Source organism: Colletotrichum destructivum, chromosome 6, assembly GCF_034447905.1.
Source record: "Colletotrichum destructivum chromosome 6, complete sequence".
Lineage (NCBI taxonomy): Eukaryota > Fungi > Ascomycota > Sordariomycetes > Glomerellales > Glomerellaceae > Colletotrichum > Colletotrichum destructivum.
In genome coordinates, this window is record NC_085901.1 from 209,865 (window position 1) to 226,013 (window position 16,149).

Here is a 16,149-nt window from a genome sequence, read left to right on the forward strand (position 1 = left end):
CTGAACTGAAATACGGCAACGGTAAATCCATTTCTCTACATGCCAAATTCGAGTTGGACACATATTTTGATGGACAAGCAAGAGTACTAAACAAGAAAACTGTGCGCTAACCTGGTTTCTGCTCAGGGAGGTGGAGAAGCAGTTGTCACATGCAGCCACTATCACATCGCTTAAGCCAACCCGCCAATGAGGGATGAGAGGGGCCAGTGGAGTGGTTACCTGAGCCCGCTCTTACCGTCTTGATTGGGATCAAAGCTGTGACTGTCCTTCGGCAAGGCGGCGGCTATGCTTGAGGCACATGAGGTTTGTTTGTCAAAAGTTGAACAGAAAATGCATGTCTAGATGTAGTAATGCATCATGCAGGAGCTCGAGGGGTAGTCGATCGAGGGAGCCGAGTCCCGTATTGGACATCCGCTGGAAGGGCGTTGCTATCGACAGACGAATTCCGACGTGTTCGCGGGGCGAGAACCATATCACAGAATGACAATAGTCTTTGCGATGGTAAGCAGCGGCTCCAATAATTGTGTCGCCTTGATCATCGCGGAAAAGGGATTCGGTGATGGAGCGATATCCGCAAGAAATATGGGCAGCCATTCTCGGGGTTTGTCGGCACGATGAGTGAAAGGGGCGCGGGGCTCAGTGGACTTCGTCGTTGGGAAGTGGCGATCTCGATGATGGGTTGCTAAGTCGCCTTGTACGTGGCCTGTAACATTAAGGTCCGCATGTCTCGTCGAAGTCGGCAATGAAAGCAGCTGCTCGGGATGTGGACATCGAGTGTCACCCTCTCTGGGCGGCGCTACGTTGGAACTCGTTCCGCAGTCAGTACGAGCCTTGGATTTCAATTCCGAGCAAAATAAAGGCCAGATTCAGATGCACCCACCAGGAGAAGCTAGAGAGGCTTTCGACTCGAGTGGGTTCAGTGCCGCGCCGATACGAGACGAATTATTAGGGACCTGATGAACCGAGAAGGGAGGGGCCAGCGACAGCGGTACGAATTCCATGCATGCAGACGCTGGTGTTGTGTGATATTTCTTAAAACGGGGGCGGAGCAGAAGCAACTATGTGAGGTTAAAAGTAAAAGAAGGGGGGGACGTCGGGTTCAGTAGGCTGAAATTGACGTTGCTGCTAGACACATTGGGTAGAGAAATAAATCGAATATGTGGAGTGGCTCGTGCATACGGAGTGTTGGTTTATCCGCACCACAACGCGATGCCCAAACGTGGAGGGCCTCAGCTCGGCAGGGTAACCTGTGCTGAGCCACAATCCATCGTTGCACCAGAGGTTCAGTGAGTGCAGGCACAACAAACCAAGGTGAAGGGATTCCAATCGAGTGCAAAATGACGCCTGGGTGCGAGGCCAAGAATTGATTATTTTCAGTAGCCTGCGGGAGGCTGGGCTGGCATCGGGCGCAGGATTGGCCTGCTTTATGGTGGTTGAGGGGAAAGGAAAAGAAGGCCGTGGGCTTGTTGGGCCTTGGCTGGCAGAATGTGGGCGAGCATCCGATTGAATACTGGTGGCCGAGAAGGATCTGTGCACTATTTGATGGGCACAGGCGTTGATACGCCTTGGCCACAGCTTTGCCATACGATACACTAGGCCCACCCAAATATGACATGCGGGATAAGTATGAAGGAAGCATTTGGCATATCGATTTAATTGTCGGTCGACACGATGAGTGCCAGAGAGTGCCCACCCCTTTGCAGCGGAGTGCTTAATGGGTGGTAATCATACGTCCGCACCGTTCGGATTACGTGAACAGGATCCCTTGTCCAGATGCCCTGGTAAGCCAATCGACCAAATTCTAGACCAGCCGGCAGGCTGTGTGGACGGTTCGTCGGGTGTAGTCAGCGCAAAGAGGAGGCAACAGGTGGACTGTCGCCCGTTTGGGCGTTTTGTCACACCAACACCCCAGTGCCCGCCGTGCCCAGGGACAGAGAAGCGCCACCACCCCTGCCGATCCTGTTGGTTAGGGGTTGGCGCCATCCTGTTGGTCACATTGCATCTGGCCCTTTGATACATCTACCGGCCGAGGGAGGGCCTAGCCACACCCTTGGTTATGGCATACGTGCATGGACCAGGGGAGGATGGACGAATCACTCATTAATTGTATGGTTTCCGGTCGTCCGCGTTAACGCGTTGTCACACTTTAGGCTTCGTGGCTAGCATTGCAACTGGAGGTCCGTGCATGGACGTGAAATGTGATGGTGACGGCTAGTCAGGGTGGCCGGCGGAATATGCATATAGGGGTGGGCAGAAAAGAGTGCTTATTCATACTGGGGAGTGAATGGGATCACCACAGGTTTGTGGGCCTAATGCCAACAAGTCTTACAGAGCTATGGCCAGGCGGAAATGACAGGCTGGCCTGTTCTAGTACAGTCAGACCATTTTGAGTGGGTTATGTTCATGAATCGCATAGAAGCATGCATGGATTCTGTCAACATCCATATCAATGTAACAGTTGGTTAAAACTATCCATCACCAACAAACCAATCAAGCAATCGACAGGCTGGAACAAACAAATATTATGCAGCCGAGTCTTGGTTACGCCGTGCTTCAGCGTATCTTATAATTGAATGGGTCCTCTGGCACCGGTTCATTCCAAGCTTTGGCTGCAAATCAGTCTCAAACCCGTACGGACAGAGCTCCCACCTGATCCGCTCCACCAGGACCCTCTACACATCCTTGCTTCCGAGGAGACATCCGCTTGGAAGCCTGACATAAACATATGTATATCAACAATGCCTGAATGCACGAAGGGAACCTCTCTTTTGTATATGGCTCAATGGAACATTTTTTGGTCTGTCAAAACCCTTGTCTACCTGTCTGTCTGGGCCCAGACAAAATGCTCTCGAGGGGGCGACAAAGTCTACCGTCACCGGGCGCCCGCGAGTATGGGGATGCACATTGACGTAAAAGTTGCTAAGCACTCAACAGTTATATATCAAGTAGATACCCCATAGCATCCGCTGGCGATAGATTCTGTGCTTTCTTCATTTCCAGGTCTCTGAATATGTCAATCTTCCAAGAGGGAACGACTTTGAAATGCCCACGACGGCTGTTCAGAAAAGCTGTCCACTGCGATGCCTAACAAACGGTCGAATGAAGGCCTGACAGGTCCTCGGCCGCAGGCTGCTTGAATGGTATGCCCGGGGGCTTGGGCTGCCGCGCAGGTCCAGCCCGTGGCAGCCTTGTGGGCAGCTGGTCTATTCCAACAATATGCTCTTGCTGCAATCTATGACCAATTGTTCAAACCAGACTCCGATCTAATGCCAATAATTCAATTGTACATGCTCGCGTCCTTCGTGGTCGGTATTGATAATCCCCAGAATGGTAGTTCATCAAACGCGTGGCTAAGCCGTTTAGAACTGCTGCGTGGCACACCAATTGGTTTGAGCCCATGGGGTCAAAACAGAGGCTTGACCACAATGCATCGATCGTCCTCGGCATTCTCTTGGGCTCCGAGGTCGTCCGCAGAGAAGAAGGGCGTATGGAGTGGATCACCTGCGTATGGAGTGGAAGCTGAGCCTAGCATTGAACTAGGGCTAGCAGTGCATAGAGAATAGAAGTGGGCTGAGTCGGAATTAGGTTGGTCGGGTCGTGGGTCTGTACTGAATGGACCCTGGTCGTGAATGCAGGCGATACAATCAATTAGTCCAGGCCCCCGGTCTCAGCCGGGCTAATCTCTACTTACCACCCTTGTTGGAAATAAAAGCCAACGTTGTTGTGTGTGGTTCACGGAACTAGCACCGGTTGTTGCTTCCGGCTTCCGCGGCAGAAAGCGTTCTGAGTGGGCACCGGGTTCATGTCCATCCAGTTGTGAATACGCCAAGCAGTAAGATACGCGACACTGAGTGTGGGCTGCCAGCGTTTCTTTCCACGTCCAATGAAGCGGACCTGGCTTCTGCCGAGAAACTCGAGTGTCTCCTACTTCCTACTTCGTTTCGCGTGTCATCTCATTCGTCGCGAAACTCTGGAAGCGCCCGCGGCCTGCTTCTCACAACGCTAGGGCGGAAGATCAGGCCATCAATGATGGTACAAAGCCGCTCATTGCAGCCGCTGAACAGCTCTTCATATGGCGCTCTTGGCCTTGCACTCTTTGGCTCAAGCATGACTATCGGAACGGGCCCCATTCAACGACGACACTTTGGTTGGTCAACGTACGGCAAGGCGCCTTTCTGACAAGAAGCCTCTCAAGGTGAAGCAAGGCCTACTTTCTATCTTTCATCACACGGAGAGCGCTCGTGCAGCCTTGCGCACCATCCGATTGGATACCGGTGGCTGAGGCGGGTCTGTATACAGGGAAGCCCTGTCAGACAGAATAGTGGGTTTCAAGTCTGGCTGGTGCCCCAACCTAAGCCCGTCCGGGTACAGGGGCCGCAGTGAACCCTGTAAACAGGGTGATGATCTTTTTTCTCTTTGTTTTTTGGCAGGACTTACGGAAAGGTGAACCTACCCCTCCTCTCCTCCGGGAGCATGGAGCATCAGTCAACCCTCACCGGGCTACCCCGCAACCTAACCACCTGGAAATGCATCAACACTTTCACCCCTCATTCCTGCACCTGATATCTCTACCCTTTTTCATCCAAATATCCTCGTTTCTGGTAGCTCTGCTTAGCCTTTGGAGTCAATATTCTGAGTAGTCAATCAGGCTCTCCAAGCCATCAGCAATCGACATCTGACAGGGATAGTAGCCCACGGGCGCTCATGGCTAGGCCTAACGTCTTGGCCTGAGGCCGGGCTGCCAGTTGCACTTCTCCTGTAGGTTGTTGTAAATTCTTAGATGTAGCTTCTCAACGGAGGAGCAGAGGGGGTCTCGTTCTCACACTGCAGCACGGGAACGGGGATGATGTTGGTGCTACAGTACGTGTGGACGCTGGCAGGCGTTGGACTTCGTACCTTAATGACGAGGTGAAGGCCCCCTTGAAAGGACTGATCCATCATGTAGCGAAGAAAAGGAATATTTCAATCTGGGCAGTGTGCTCTCATTTGCGTTGTACAAAATCGCGCCCTATGCCGCATCTGTCGGTGGCGTTGGCTGTGTCTCCAACGGTCAAAGTGGTTGTTTGGTTATGCATGTGCATCCCCGCCGATAGAGCCTCCTGCCACGCCATCGAATTCATTTTTGGTCGCATTGCCCCATGTACCCCTCTCGTTTCCATATTGTGGCGAGCTACATTCCATGACATATTTTGGTCTTGTCCCACCCTCCCAGCCAGGCATTCAACCAGTAGGGAACACAGCAGTGCGGGCGGCGTATTCGGGTCTCACTTCTCTAGCGCCAGCGCGGACGTCGGATGCGGCGCCCGGTCCAGGACCAGCCCTGAAATCCGATGCTTGGTTCTGAGCTTAGTACCTGGGCAAGCTGGGTCAATCCTCGACGCAATTCGTGAATCGTGCATTATCACAACGGCATGGCCATCAGAGGGGCTCCGCCACGAGTATCGCGGCCGTCGAGGGGCGCTTAGACTCTGTTCTGGTTGGTCCCCGCACCGCAATCATGCCGGAGGCCACCAACAGACAGCACCCAGAAAGACATGTCATTGTTGCAGGTTTATCCTGGGCATACCATGCAGCCAAGCTCCTGAGGGTTTCGTGACTTGAAAATCAATTCTGTTGGTGCTGCGCCGCCAGCGGTATTGCCTTGCAAGGAAGGAGACAAATCAAGTTTCGGTGATCCGCATCGATTTCTCGTCACGTATTTGGGCAAAAGCAACTTCCGGACGTGCGGTGAAAGGCCTCAGAGGCCTGCATCCTGTGGGCAATTTCCACTTTGAGCACCATTATCTAGAGCCAGCAGACTGGCAGATTGTGCATCCGGGTGAACGTCTGACCAGAGCCCATTGGCTGACCTCTTAAGAATCAGGTCGGGTTACGGCCGAAACTAGAAGGATGCATTACGCGGAAGCTGTCCGAAGGCGTTCGTTCAAGTGCGCACTGTATGTCAACGTGCAGCCGGTGACGGCTCCCATGGCCTATGACTGGGTTGTCTCAGTAGCCGTCGTTGGTCCTTATCATCTGAGTACTCTGCAAAAGTTCTCGCCCTTGATGGGGCGCGCGCGGTAGAAAAAAAGCTGGCTTTAGGCGCCGCAAGGCCGCTTCCGCGTAATTCCCAAGAACTGAACATTTCGATAAATCTTTAGAAAAGCTGCTTGTGAGAAGTCTAGGATCTTGCTTTGTATCCCTCAGGGAACAACTGTGCGGATGTGTAATTGGAGGCTGACCTTAGGAGCTTAGGGGGCCTTGCCGGAGCCCTGCCGTATCCCCCTCGCACAAACAAACACTTCTGCTAGATCTGCGTAGCCGGCTGCTGAATTAAAACCACATTATGCATAGTTCTTGCCATACCCTGTCAGGCTACTATAACAATTCGTATTGGACGTTGGTTGGACAGTGTTCCCAGCGGCTAGTAAGATGAATTCTGACACAAGTGGTGGTTGACTGGGTTCAAGAAACATGTTGGGTGTGCACACCTACATCAGCACGCCTGCACCCAGCCAGAAAAGGTCAAAATCCGCACAATCAGCAGAGGCCTAGAATTTCTATCATTAACCCGAAGGTCAAGAAACCAGGCACGGTAAATCAACTGCTGAGCGTGGAGCAAAGGCTCTGTTCAACACACTACATGGTGTAGTGTATCCAGTGACCTTATGTGAAATGGAAGGTCACTAATGGGACGTCAAAAAGAATATAAAAGTCTGATTGTAGCCCGGATGAAATGGAACGAATCTCTACCTAACCTGACATTCTTCCATTCAAATACCCACCTACTTTCAACAGAGAGCTTATTGATAACGCCTTGCTTGGCTTTGTACGGAATTCTTTTGTTCCCCGTCTAACCACACCGGTCTAACCTTGATTAACTCACACTTCGAGGTAAGATTTCAACGTGCCCATCAAATGTAGTCAAAGGATGAAACACTGAATGATTCACGCTTATGCATTATTAGTCAGAATGCCTGCAGGATCCAAAAGCGCCTATACAAGTTGTGCAACCATGGGCTGCGATGGGGCCAACATCGGACGTGGGCAGGCATGCCCCAAGGCTTGTGGCTGGACTCGTCCTGCAAATGACGGACAGTGAATGACTGGGTGTAACTAAGTAAACGAATGTTTATCAGGTTGCCCGGGGTGCTGATAGTACAATCAGACCAGTGAGTGGAGCTGGTGTCCGCCTCAAATCAACCAACCAAAGAAGCAGCGCGTATTCCTTTCGACCGCTGTTTTGAGGTGTGCTTTAAAAATAGTCAATTTTACTTGTACACCGCCTTATTTTGTTTATCCTGACTACTGTTATATGCACCTCAATTGCACACGCTTATGCATGTCCCGATTGGGTAGTATATCGTCTACACCCTCTAATTGCAATATGCAGACGACCATCACTGCAGCCCCCTGGAAGGGTTCATCCCTTTACAGTCGCCTCCTATATAGAGCCGACCAGCACTCCTGTTACCATCTCAGTCGGTGCAATCTTTGAAGCATTTAATTGATTTCTTTAGTAGCAGGCTGCCCATGGCTACAGACTCAACCTCCTGGACAAGAGTTCAGGATTTTCTTCAGAACAGTGATCACCAAACTATCGCTTGTTTCAACCAAGTCAACTGGGATCAGCTGTGCCGAATAGCCTCGGATGCCAACCGCAGCTTGGAATGTGTAACCCTGGACCAGATAACGAGCGGACTCAACAACGTCGTCCGTCAACTTGAGTTCTCCGACAAAACTCGTTGGGCAGCCCGAATTCCAATCATACGGAGCGAGTCTTCATGTTCCTACAGCAAAAATCTACAAAATGAAATTGCAACAATGCAGTTCATCCAAGAGAATTCCAGCTTACGGGTACCCCGAGTCTTTGTCTACGACACAGACATGAATAATGCTGCAGAGGCTGCCTTCATGCTCATCGAAATGCTCCCCGGTATTGTTGCTATGGATGCTCTCGGCGGTCACAAAGTACACGGCGGTGTGATACCCGTAGAGTACCGAAAACCTTTCTATCGATCTGTCGCTGAGTGTCATGTTCGTTCCTGATAACCCACCTTCTTGACCTGACTGTATAGCAACTTACTGTACTAGGTCCAAATGACGTCATTGCGACTCCCAAAAATTGGAGCTATCATCCGAAGGGAGGACGGCGGATACGAGACGGGTCCTATTCCGGGGATCGGCGGTCCGTTTGATACAGCGGCGGCCTTTTTTGAGGCATGGGCCGACAATATCAAGTTCAAGCTCGACAAGGAAACAATCACCCAAATGATGCAGAGAGGTCCAATTTCGGCGGAAGAGATGGTCAAAATGACCGACGAATTCCCTTCGCAGATCAAAAGCATGGCCAAACTACTCCCCTTACGCAATGAGGGACCATTTCCTCTGTGCCACGATGATTTCCTTCACAGCAACATCATGGTCGACGAAGCCAGCTTTAACGTAACCGGAATCATTGACTGGGAGGGGGCATGCACGGTTCCTTGGGGACTCGTTACGTACCCCGAGTTCATTCAAGTCATGCCTCGGTCGTTCGACTTGCCCCAACATTACGACCAAGATGGGCACCCCCTAAAGGAAAGCGTGAAAGAAAAATGGCGCGAGCAGCGAGACTATGTTGAGATGGTGAAAACAGCGGAAGGTGAAGATAACCTGCTTTCAACCTCTCTCAGTAGCAACTTAAACCAGGCTTTGGCCTACTCGTACGGAGCTTTTACTACTGGAAAATTGGGGTTCTATGATAGAGTCGTAACGGAGTTGAAAAAAGGCACTCAAGTGTAGTAACCTAATCTCGCTTCGAATCAGTCATGTTGGAGTTTTCTCAACATCAATCAAAGTAAACATGTTGCTTGAAGCAGAGTTTGGTATCCATGATCACGCCTAGAATCTTTACGGTCTATGGGGCAGACGATGTCCCTCTTGATACTGAAAGTGGACGAATCCTCCGGCTATCGCCAACTCCGCATGAAGTGTATGACAGCTGTCTTGTCTGCTTCGAAAGTCGCCCCGCTCCTTCATTCCCAGTTAAGTGCTCAGTCAATGATAGCCTGAAACCCTTGTCGGTTCGCCTCTAGTGATGACCCGGTGGTCCTCTTTCGGCTGGGGTTGAGTCTGGGGTTTGGCCTGCGGGCGGGTCGGAGCCCGGTGGGGGTCCGGAGCTGTGGCTGGTGCCGAGGCCGTGACGGCGGCCCAGCTCCGGGTCAGTGTCGGAGCATGTTCCTTGTTGATGAGCTTCTTTAGGGCTTGGATCACATAGGCCGTAGCCTCTTTTGCAATCTGCTTCCTAGAGCCCTCAAAACTAGAGACGACGTTATCGACAGACTGCGCGATAGTTAAGAAGACATCCTTGCGAGCCTCATAGTGCCTGGCCTCCTCGTCAAGGGCGGACAAGACAGACCCAGTGGCGGTCCTGCTAGTGGTTGGAGTTGAGATCGGCGGCCCCTTTGCCGTTGGGGGAGCTGGATTGAAGGCGTTGGGCTGGCTTCCCGCGAGGCTGGGCTGGAGTGGTTGAGTCTCGGTATTGCGGCGGCGTTTAGCCCTTGATAGAGAGGTTGGCTCTGGAGGTGGCCCAGAGCCCCGAGCGGGGCCGGCCGGAGAGGCCGGCAGCGGTCCGATGCTCGCCGGAGGCTGTGAGGCCATCGCGGAAGGGCTCCGGAGCAGAGATGTGAAGAGTTTTCGGCCGTTTAGGATTCTGGTGGTTCACCACGCAGTTCACTAACAGAAGATGCCAAGAAAAGTTAGGCGAGAGGGAAATTGGATTTGGAATCTAGAAGACTGAATTTTAAATTGAAATCTGGTCGTTCCTAATATATCACTTGAAAGGGTATAACTATCTAGCTTGCACAAACATTGTGTGGCGTCAAACCTTCGTGCTGCCGAGCGCTGACGAGAAACTGCATCTGGACGGTATGAAACAGAACATGATGACTATGCACAGGGCGAGGGACAACATCCAATCAATGACTGGCGGTACCGGCATCTGACCGCCGTGAGCCCAGTTTTGTAGGAATATGACTCTTTTGTGCCCTCAAGGGATGAAGTTCATGCCGGGATCATTGAACCTCCATATATACTTAATCTGCAGCTTTTTCCTTCTTAGGTGCTGGACTTTCATGTTTCTTAGGAGGCAGTAGACACTCTTTTCTGCTCACTCATGTATGCATATTCCGCTGGTCACCCTGACAAACCGTCAAGTGTCTATTCGTACTAAAGAGTGGATGGGATCACCACAGGCTTGTGGGCCTAATGCTATCCTAATAACTGTTACAGAGCTAGGGCCAGGTGGAAATGACAGGCTGGCCTGTTTAAGTACAGTCAGACCATTCTGAATGGGTTATGTCCATGACTCGCATAGAAGCATGCAAGGATTCTGTCATGTAGCAAGCTTACTTCCTATCTTTCATCACACGAAGAACGTTCGTGCAGCCTTGCGGATCATCCGATTGGATACTGATCGCTGAAGCGGGTCTGTGGACAGGGAAGCCCTGTAAGAATTGAGGAAGACATACTAGGGTTAAGACGCCTTGGCTGCTGCTCTGCCGCCAGAGAAGTAGATTTGATGGCCCAATACGTCCGCAAGCAAGGCGCTTTTGAGGATGCATTAACATACGATGTACGTGGCCCACCTTAAGGTGACTAACAGTACTGCCCAGAGGTTGCAAATTTGCCATGCGCGATACGTACGATGTGCTTGATCCATTCGATGTAACTGTTGGTCGAGACTTGACGAGCAATGGACAGGCCAGGGAGTGCTCAACCCTTTGCAGCGGAGCCGTGCTGGATGGGTGGTCCTGTGCTCCAGTCTATCCGTCAGGCGTGTGCATGTCAACATGAGTTGCGGGGAACTAGTTAATATACGTATGCTTGTGGATAAAATAACAGTAGTCGGACATTGGTTTGGCCATCATCCGGTACATCTGAAGGACGACATAACTGAGCGCTCGGGGGGGGGGGGGGGGGGGTGGAGTTATGTATAACCAAACTTGGCAGATTGAGCATTGGTTACGCGTCCGTCCACGCCTTGCTTATCGCTGAAATGGTGCAGCGACAGCCCATGCATGACAAGGTCGTACAGGCCAGCAAGGCAGACAATAACCCCTGAAAAAGACATGACAGCATAACATGGTCTGGTGTTCTCAGAGGAATTATTTATGGTGTCCTGCCGTCTACAAGATGTAAGTACAGTACTGCGTTGTGCGTAACTTTCAATCTTTCAGCACACCGAGAGCGCTCGTGTAACCTTGCGGATCATCCGATTGGATACCGATGGCCGAGAAGGGTCGTTACACAGTGACGCACAGTAAGAACCGATGGAGACACGCTATTTGATGGGCACAAGTGTTGAAACGCTTTGGCCGCGGCTCACCAGTGAAGTAGCTTTTGATTATGGGCCCAATACGCCCGCAAGCGAGGCGCTGTTGAAGATGCATACATGGCATAATTGCGACGTACGTGGCTTACCTTGGGACGGTTGCAAATGTGACATGCGCGATAAGCACGATGCATTTGACCTATCGATGCAACTGTTGGTCGAGACTTGACAAGTGAGGACAGGCCAGGGAGTGTCCCCCTTTGTAGCGGAGCCGTGCTTAATGGGTGGGTTCTACAGTATGCTCCAGTTTACACTCCATTTGAGAAGGGCAACCAAAAGCTTCCGCAAGCCTTGCTCTTTTTGCAGTAGTGTACTCAATCGCATGGTGCCTGAAAAGGGGAATGGCGCCACTATTTCCAGGATGCGTCTCCTGTACTTTTGCCTCTTCTCTGGCGTCTGTGAAAGGTTCTCTGAGTGGAGACTGAAAGCGCCCGTGGCCTGCTTCTTGCAAGGGTTGAAGATGGCCATGGATAAAGCCGCTTATTACACCCGTGAACTGCTCTTGGCATAGCACCCACTGGCTCAAGCGTGGCTGTTGGAATGGCACCTCCAGATCGGCACTCTGGTTGGCCAACGTACGACAGGGTGCCTTTCTTAAGGGGATGCAAGACCCACTTTCTGTCATATCACGCAGAGAGCGCTTGTGTATCTTTGCGGATCATCCGATTGGATATAAATGCCTGAGGCGGGTCTGTAGTCAAGGAAGCCCTGTCAAAATTGAATTCAGATGCCCTAGGTTTCATTTCATCAGCCTCAACAAGCTTCCAGTGACAGATTCCTGTTCTTTCTCGAAATCATCCTTTCCTTGCTTCTGTGTTCTCCGTCGCTTACTCTGATTCTGAGCGTTAGGGCCGAGTGAGCCTAGGGGTTGACGACTACGGAACTCGGCCCGCTCGAAATCCACAATCATGACGTGGCCACTTTTTTGATCGTACATGATGTTGCGCGGCTCCGCATCATGGTGAAGAATGTGCAGCCTGTGGATTCTCTTGTAAGCTGCCGTAACCTTATTCACAATATCGACCTTGGTAGTTCGGTTGATGAAGTCAAACAGAGGCAGTCCAGCCCAGCTGAGGAACAAGAAGTGCTCAAAGACACCACTGTCGTAGTAGTATGGGAGGACTAGATCCACACTACCAAGGCATACCGGTACATGTATCCCCTGGATGGGCTGCAATCGATCGTATAAGTCGTTCTCGTGTCGCAAGCGACCAAGGTCAACCCTCTCAACGCCTTTGGCAACAAGTGTGTAGCCGGAGGATGATAGCCGCACCTTGAAAAGCGACCCAATCGACCCGGATAGGTAGAGTGGTACGGCGTCCGCATCGCGGCCGCGGTCTTGAGCGAGCTGAATGAGGATGGACCGGAGGAATTGTTCTCGATTGATGTGATGGTGTCCATGATCTTCAAAATTAGGACAGGTCTTGTCCATTGGACCGCCATATGCCAATCCTCGGAGGCATTTTGAAGTGCAGAACGGGCGGTCTTGTATCCTTTGTTGCTTCTTTTGCTCTTCCTGCCGACGTTGACCCTGTTTACCGGTCGAGCCTGTGCCTGTTGACAAAGTTATGGCGTTTTTGTTAAGACGAGTTGATGGACTTGGTGTAGAGAAAGGCCGAGTGTCTTCTTCATCGTCGCTGCTATGGTCCCTTAGACTTGTGTTCGTATCGGATTGCTTGCAGCGAGAGCGTGTCTGAATCGGCGAGCGCTTGAAGCCTCGCCAGCGTTGGGGTTTGTAGGGAGAGGCGAGAGCTTGCTTGCCCTTGCGTACGGATTCGGGGATTTTTCTCAGTACGTCGTCATATTCTACAGCCCAGGTGTCGAGGGCCGCAGCCGCGTCATGCCAGCTCGGAGGAGGCGGCTCGACACGCAGGGCCTGGATGATAAAAGCGAAGACCTGCGCGACAGCCGTACGGTGAAGTCTATTCACGTCGTTATCCAAGACGTCTAGATTGGGGACGCATACGTGATAGCGGACGGTAGTGGGATCATCTGGAATGTGTAGGAAGACGAAGGCCTCGCCTGTACACACGTATCCATACTGGATGCCCTTGCCAATCATATAGGAGAAGAGCTGGGTGACAACGGCGGCAGCAAGCGCCTTCGAAGCATACGCGAACCCCTCGCCGTCTTTGTTAATCACGTCGCGTTCCGGCTGGATCTCGGACGCCAGGCCTGTGACGACCTCGTTGCGCCCCAGCTTATGCGGCGCCTTGTACTCGATCGCCACGGCAGGAATGTTCCGACCGTCGGAGGTGCGTTGTATGCAGAACTGGTCCGCCCGATTGCCCTTCCCCCGCGCCCTACGCTGGGGCTTGCGGCTCGGCGGCCTCGAGGCTGGGGCTGGTTGGCCTGCATCGCCCTTCTCGATGGACATACGATGCAGGTGTTCAGATAAGCTGTCGTCAGTCTCGCCAAGGTTCGTATGGCTCTCGAACGTCACGGTTCCCTGTAAGCCAAGATCGGTTCGCAGTCGCAGGTTATGGTACGCCTCATCGACGAGTTTTTGCACCGCGTTTTCGACAGTATCGCGTTCGTAATTCCGGAGCCCAATTTCGCTACTGATCGAGCTGACCAGGGACATCACATAGTCCAATTGATGTTGAGATGGGAAGAGGGGCTGGGAAGAGAATTGCTGGTCCAATAAATGGGCCCAGACCTCTTCTTGTGCTGTTGCGAAGTCATCCCACGGGATGATTCGTCGAGGAAAAATCCGACCGGTCGGGTTGGTCGTGTCGCCTTGCGTAGTTAGAGAGCGGTCGGTAACGACCTGAATGGCGAGACTGAGCGAGTGGCAGGCCTCGAGATAAGCCTGAAGTGTTTGTGGTCGTGAAGTTATCGCAAGTTCCTCAGCTTCCTTACGTCGGTGTTGTTCTTCCTCGCGTCGGCGTTCAGCTTCCTCGCGTCGGTGTTGTTCTTCCTCGCGTCGGCGTTCAGCTTCCTCGCGTCGGTGTTGTTCTTCCTCGCGTCGGCGTTCAGCTTCCTCGCGTCGTTGTTGTTCTTCTCGAAGTTGCTGACGCAGTTTGGCAAGTTCAACCTCCATTGTGGTCAGACTGAAGGGAGTTGAAAAATAACAAGGTTCTGGCAGTGATGGTTCGATTGTATTTAACACATGGGGGATGATATGGAAAAGTGGGAAGGTGGTATGAAGGCCTGACTCCTGGGTGATTAGGTAATTCACCTCAAGGTGCCCCCTAGCGTAGAGGCTGTGCAGAGCCCCCTGTGGCTGAGGTGGAACTGCCTTAACAAGCGCTCTCAGCTAGCGTTTTTCACGAGTGAATCGGCTGAGTGACTGGGATTTGAGCGTCAGTCTGTACCATGCTAGGACGCTGAGTGGACACAACCCCGGACGACAAGGAAGCGCGCAGATACACATGGCAGATATTAGGGAAAGGGGCGATGCATTAAGAGCACAACGATGTGAGGATACAGACAAGCGCAAGAAGAGGGGTAGATTACGTAGATGAGGATATAGAGGTGTTGCTTTGGGCTGCGAAAAAGTCATTTTGGGCTGCGATTGTACTCTCAGCGGCCTCCAGTGAGCACACTGGATGCTGCTTGAAAAAGCAGTGGGACGACGTGGCAGACTTTCTCGTGGTGTCCGGTCGTGAGCTCTCCGCAGCTACCGTGATCGTCTCCAATTCCTGGGTAGCTGTCGGGTTAGGCCTCTTCTGGATCTTCTTCGTCGGGGACCTGCTCCGGCTCGGTTGGTTCTCCTGGGATTGACCTGGATCCAGCGTTGGTCGTGTGATCCTCGAGTTCAGCCTGGTCCGGGCGTCCGGTCCTAGGGCCGCTTGCGGGGCCGCTTGTTCCGGATGGTACCTTGGCCATTGGTTGTAGGCGGTCTTGATCTTGGTCTTCTCGCGTATCCTGGTAGGGCTGGGAAAATGTCAAAGCCGAGGTCGTCTTGAATCCTCTTCAAGAGTTTGAAGGTCGCCTTGCGCTTTGACACGGTTGGTGCGCTGTCTTCAGAGCGACACCCACCATCTGGAAACAAGCCGATTGCTGTGGAAAAGTTCGTCTCGTGCCTGCTGGTTGTTTCAGCATTGTTCTCAAAATGCTCAAGCACCTTAGACAACGAACGGAAGTGTTTTGACATGGGGGGAGAGAGAGGAGGACGCAGAGCGGGGGAATGAGCACGGAAGCAAGGAAACAAGAAAACAAGAAGATAGTTAAAAAAGGGATGGAGAGAATTCAAGCCTCGGCTGTTTTTGGCTAAATTGGAAACCAACCATCGGTCGGATCTCGGCGCATGGTGGATCTTGACTGGAAAGTGTGTATTGATTGGTCAAACCGCCGGCCACGTTTTTGGAGTGGGTGTTGCCCAGAATTCGGGGCCGCAGCCAGCCCGGCCTTATAACCTTACTAACATTGCTGACCAAGGCCCCATTTTCGCCAAGGGCGGGGTAGGCCCAATAGGGGCTCCCAGATCCAAGATCCTCAGAGTCATCCAATTACACGTTAAGTCCACGTGTAGCACTTTGTCCTGGCTCGGCCACTAGAATAGTATCAGGAAATCTCGCTTGCCCTTGACGTATGGAAACGTTGGCCTAGCTGCATTTGAGGCAGGCCATAAAGTCGATATTGAAGCGCGATAGACCGCTATACAACAAGCCCTGGATGTGATGCAGAGGGAATTCGGACATGCCAACATCTCTGGCTGGTTAGACCGACAACACCTCCCTTGGTTCATGCAAGTATAGCGCAACCAAGAGTCTGTTGCGGCACGGGGCACTTGGCACCCCTTGATTAATTGGCGAATTGGTCTTCTAGTGTCACAGCCCATACTGTAAATG

General features: G+C 52.1%; 3 protein-coding genes across 3 annotated transcripts; 1 reads left to right on the top strand and 2 right to left on the bottom strand.

Annotated features, from left to right (window-relative positions):
- Positions 1–7,470: 7,470 nt before the first annotated feature.
- On the top strand, positions 7,471–9,015 carry CDEST_09240 (Putative aminoglycoside phosphotransferase, protein kinase-like domain superfamily). Its single transcript, XM_062925399.1, has 2 exons — positions 7,471–8,016; positions 8,074–9,015. The coding sequence occupies exons 1-2, from the start codon at positions 7,513–7,515 to the stop codon at positions 8,761–8,763; spliced, it is 1,194 nt and encodes a 397-aa protein (XP_062781450.1). The 5' UTR covers positions 7,471–7,512; the 3' UTR covers positions 8,764–9,015.
- A 3,020-nt stretch (positions 9,016–12,035) lies between these two features.
- CDEST_09241 (Putative protein kinase) lies at positions 12,036–14,441 on the bottom strand. The gene has a single exon (XM_062925400.1). The coding sequence runs from the start codon at positions 14,394–14,396 to the stop codon at positions 12,093–12,095; it is 2,304 nt and encodes a 767-aa protein (XP_062781451.1). The 5' UTR covers positions 14,397–14,441; the 3' UTR covers positions 12,036–12,092.
- A 572-nt stretch (positions 14,442–15,013) lies between these two features.
- Positions 15,014–15,340, bottom strand: CDEST_09242 (uncharacterized protein; the record flags this gene model as incomplete). Its single annotated transcript, XM_062925401.1, has 2 exons — positions 15,014–15,232; positions 15,338–15,340. 2 exons carry the CDS (start codon positions 15,338–15,340, stop codon positions 15,014–15,016), a joined length of 222 nt encoding a protein of 73 aa, XP_062781452.1.
- Between the last annotated feature and the right edge of the window lie 809 nt (positions 15,341–16,149).

What these genes read in the sequence shown, in the direction of transcription:
- CDEST_09240 (XM_062925399.1), top strand. Translation starts at nt 7,513, where the DNA reads ATGGCTACAGACTCAACCTCCTGGACAAGAGTTCAGGATTTTCTTCAG. An exon ending in GATCTGTCGCTGAGTGTCAT is followed by an intron (nt 8,017 to 8,073) that starts GTTCGTTCCTGA and finishes TTACTGTACTAG; the next exon opens with GTCCAAATGACGTCATTGCG.
- CDEST_09241 (XM_062925400.1), bottom strand. Translation starts at nt 14,396, where the DNA reads ATGGAGGTTGAACTTGCCAAACTGCGTCAGCAACTTCGAGAAGAACAA.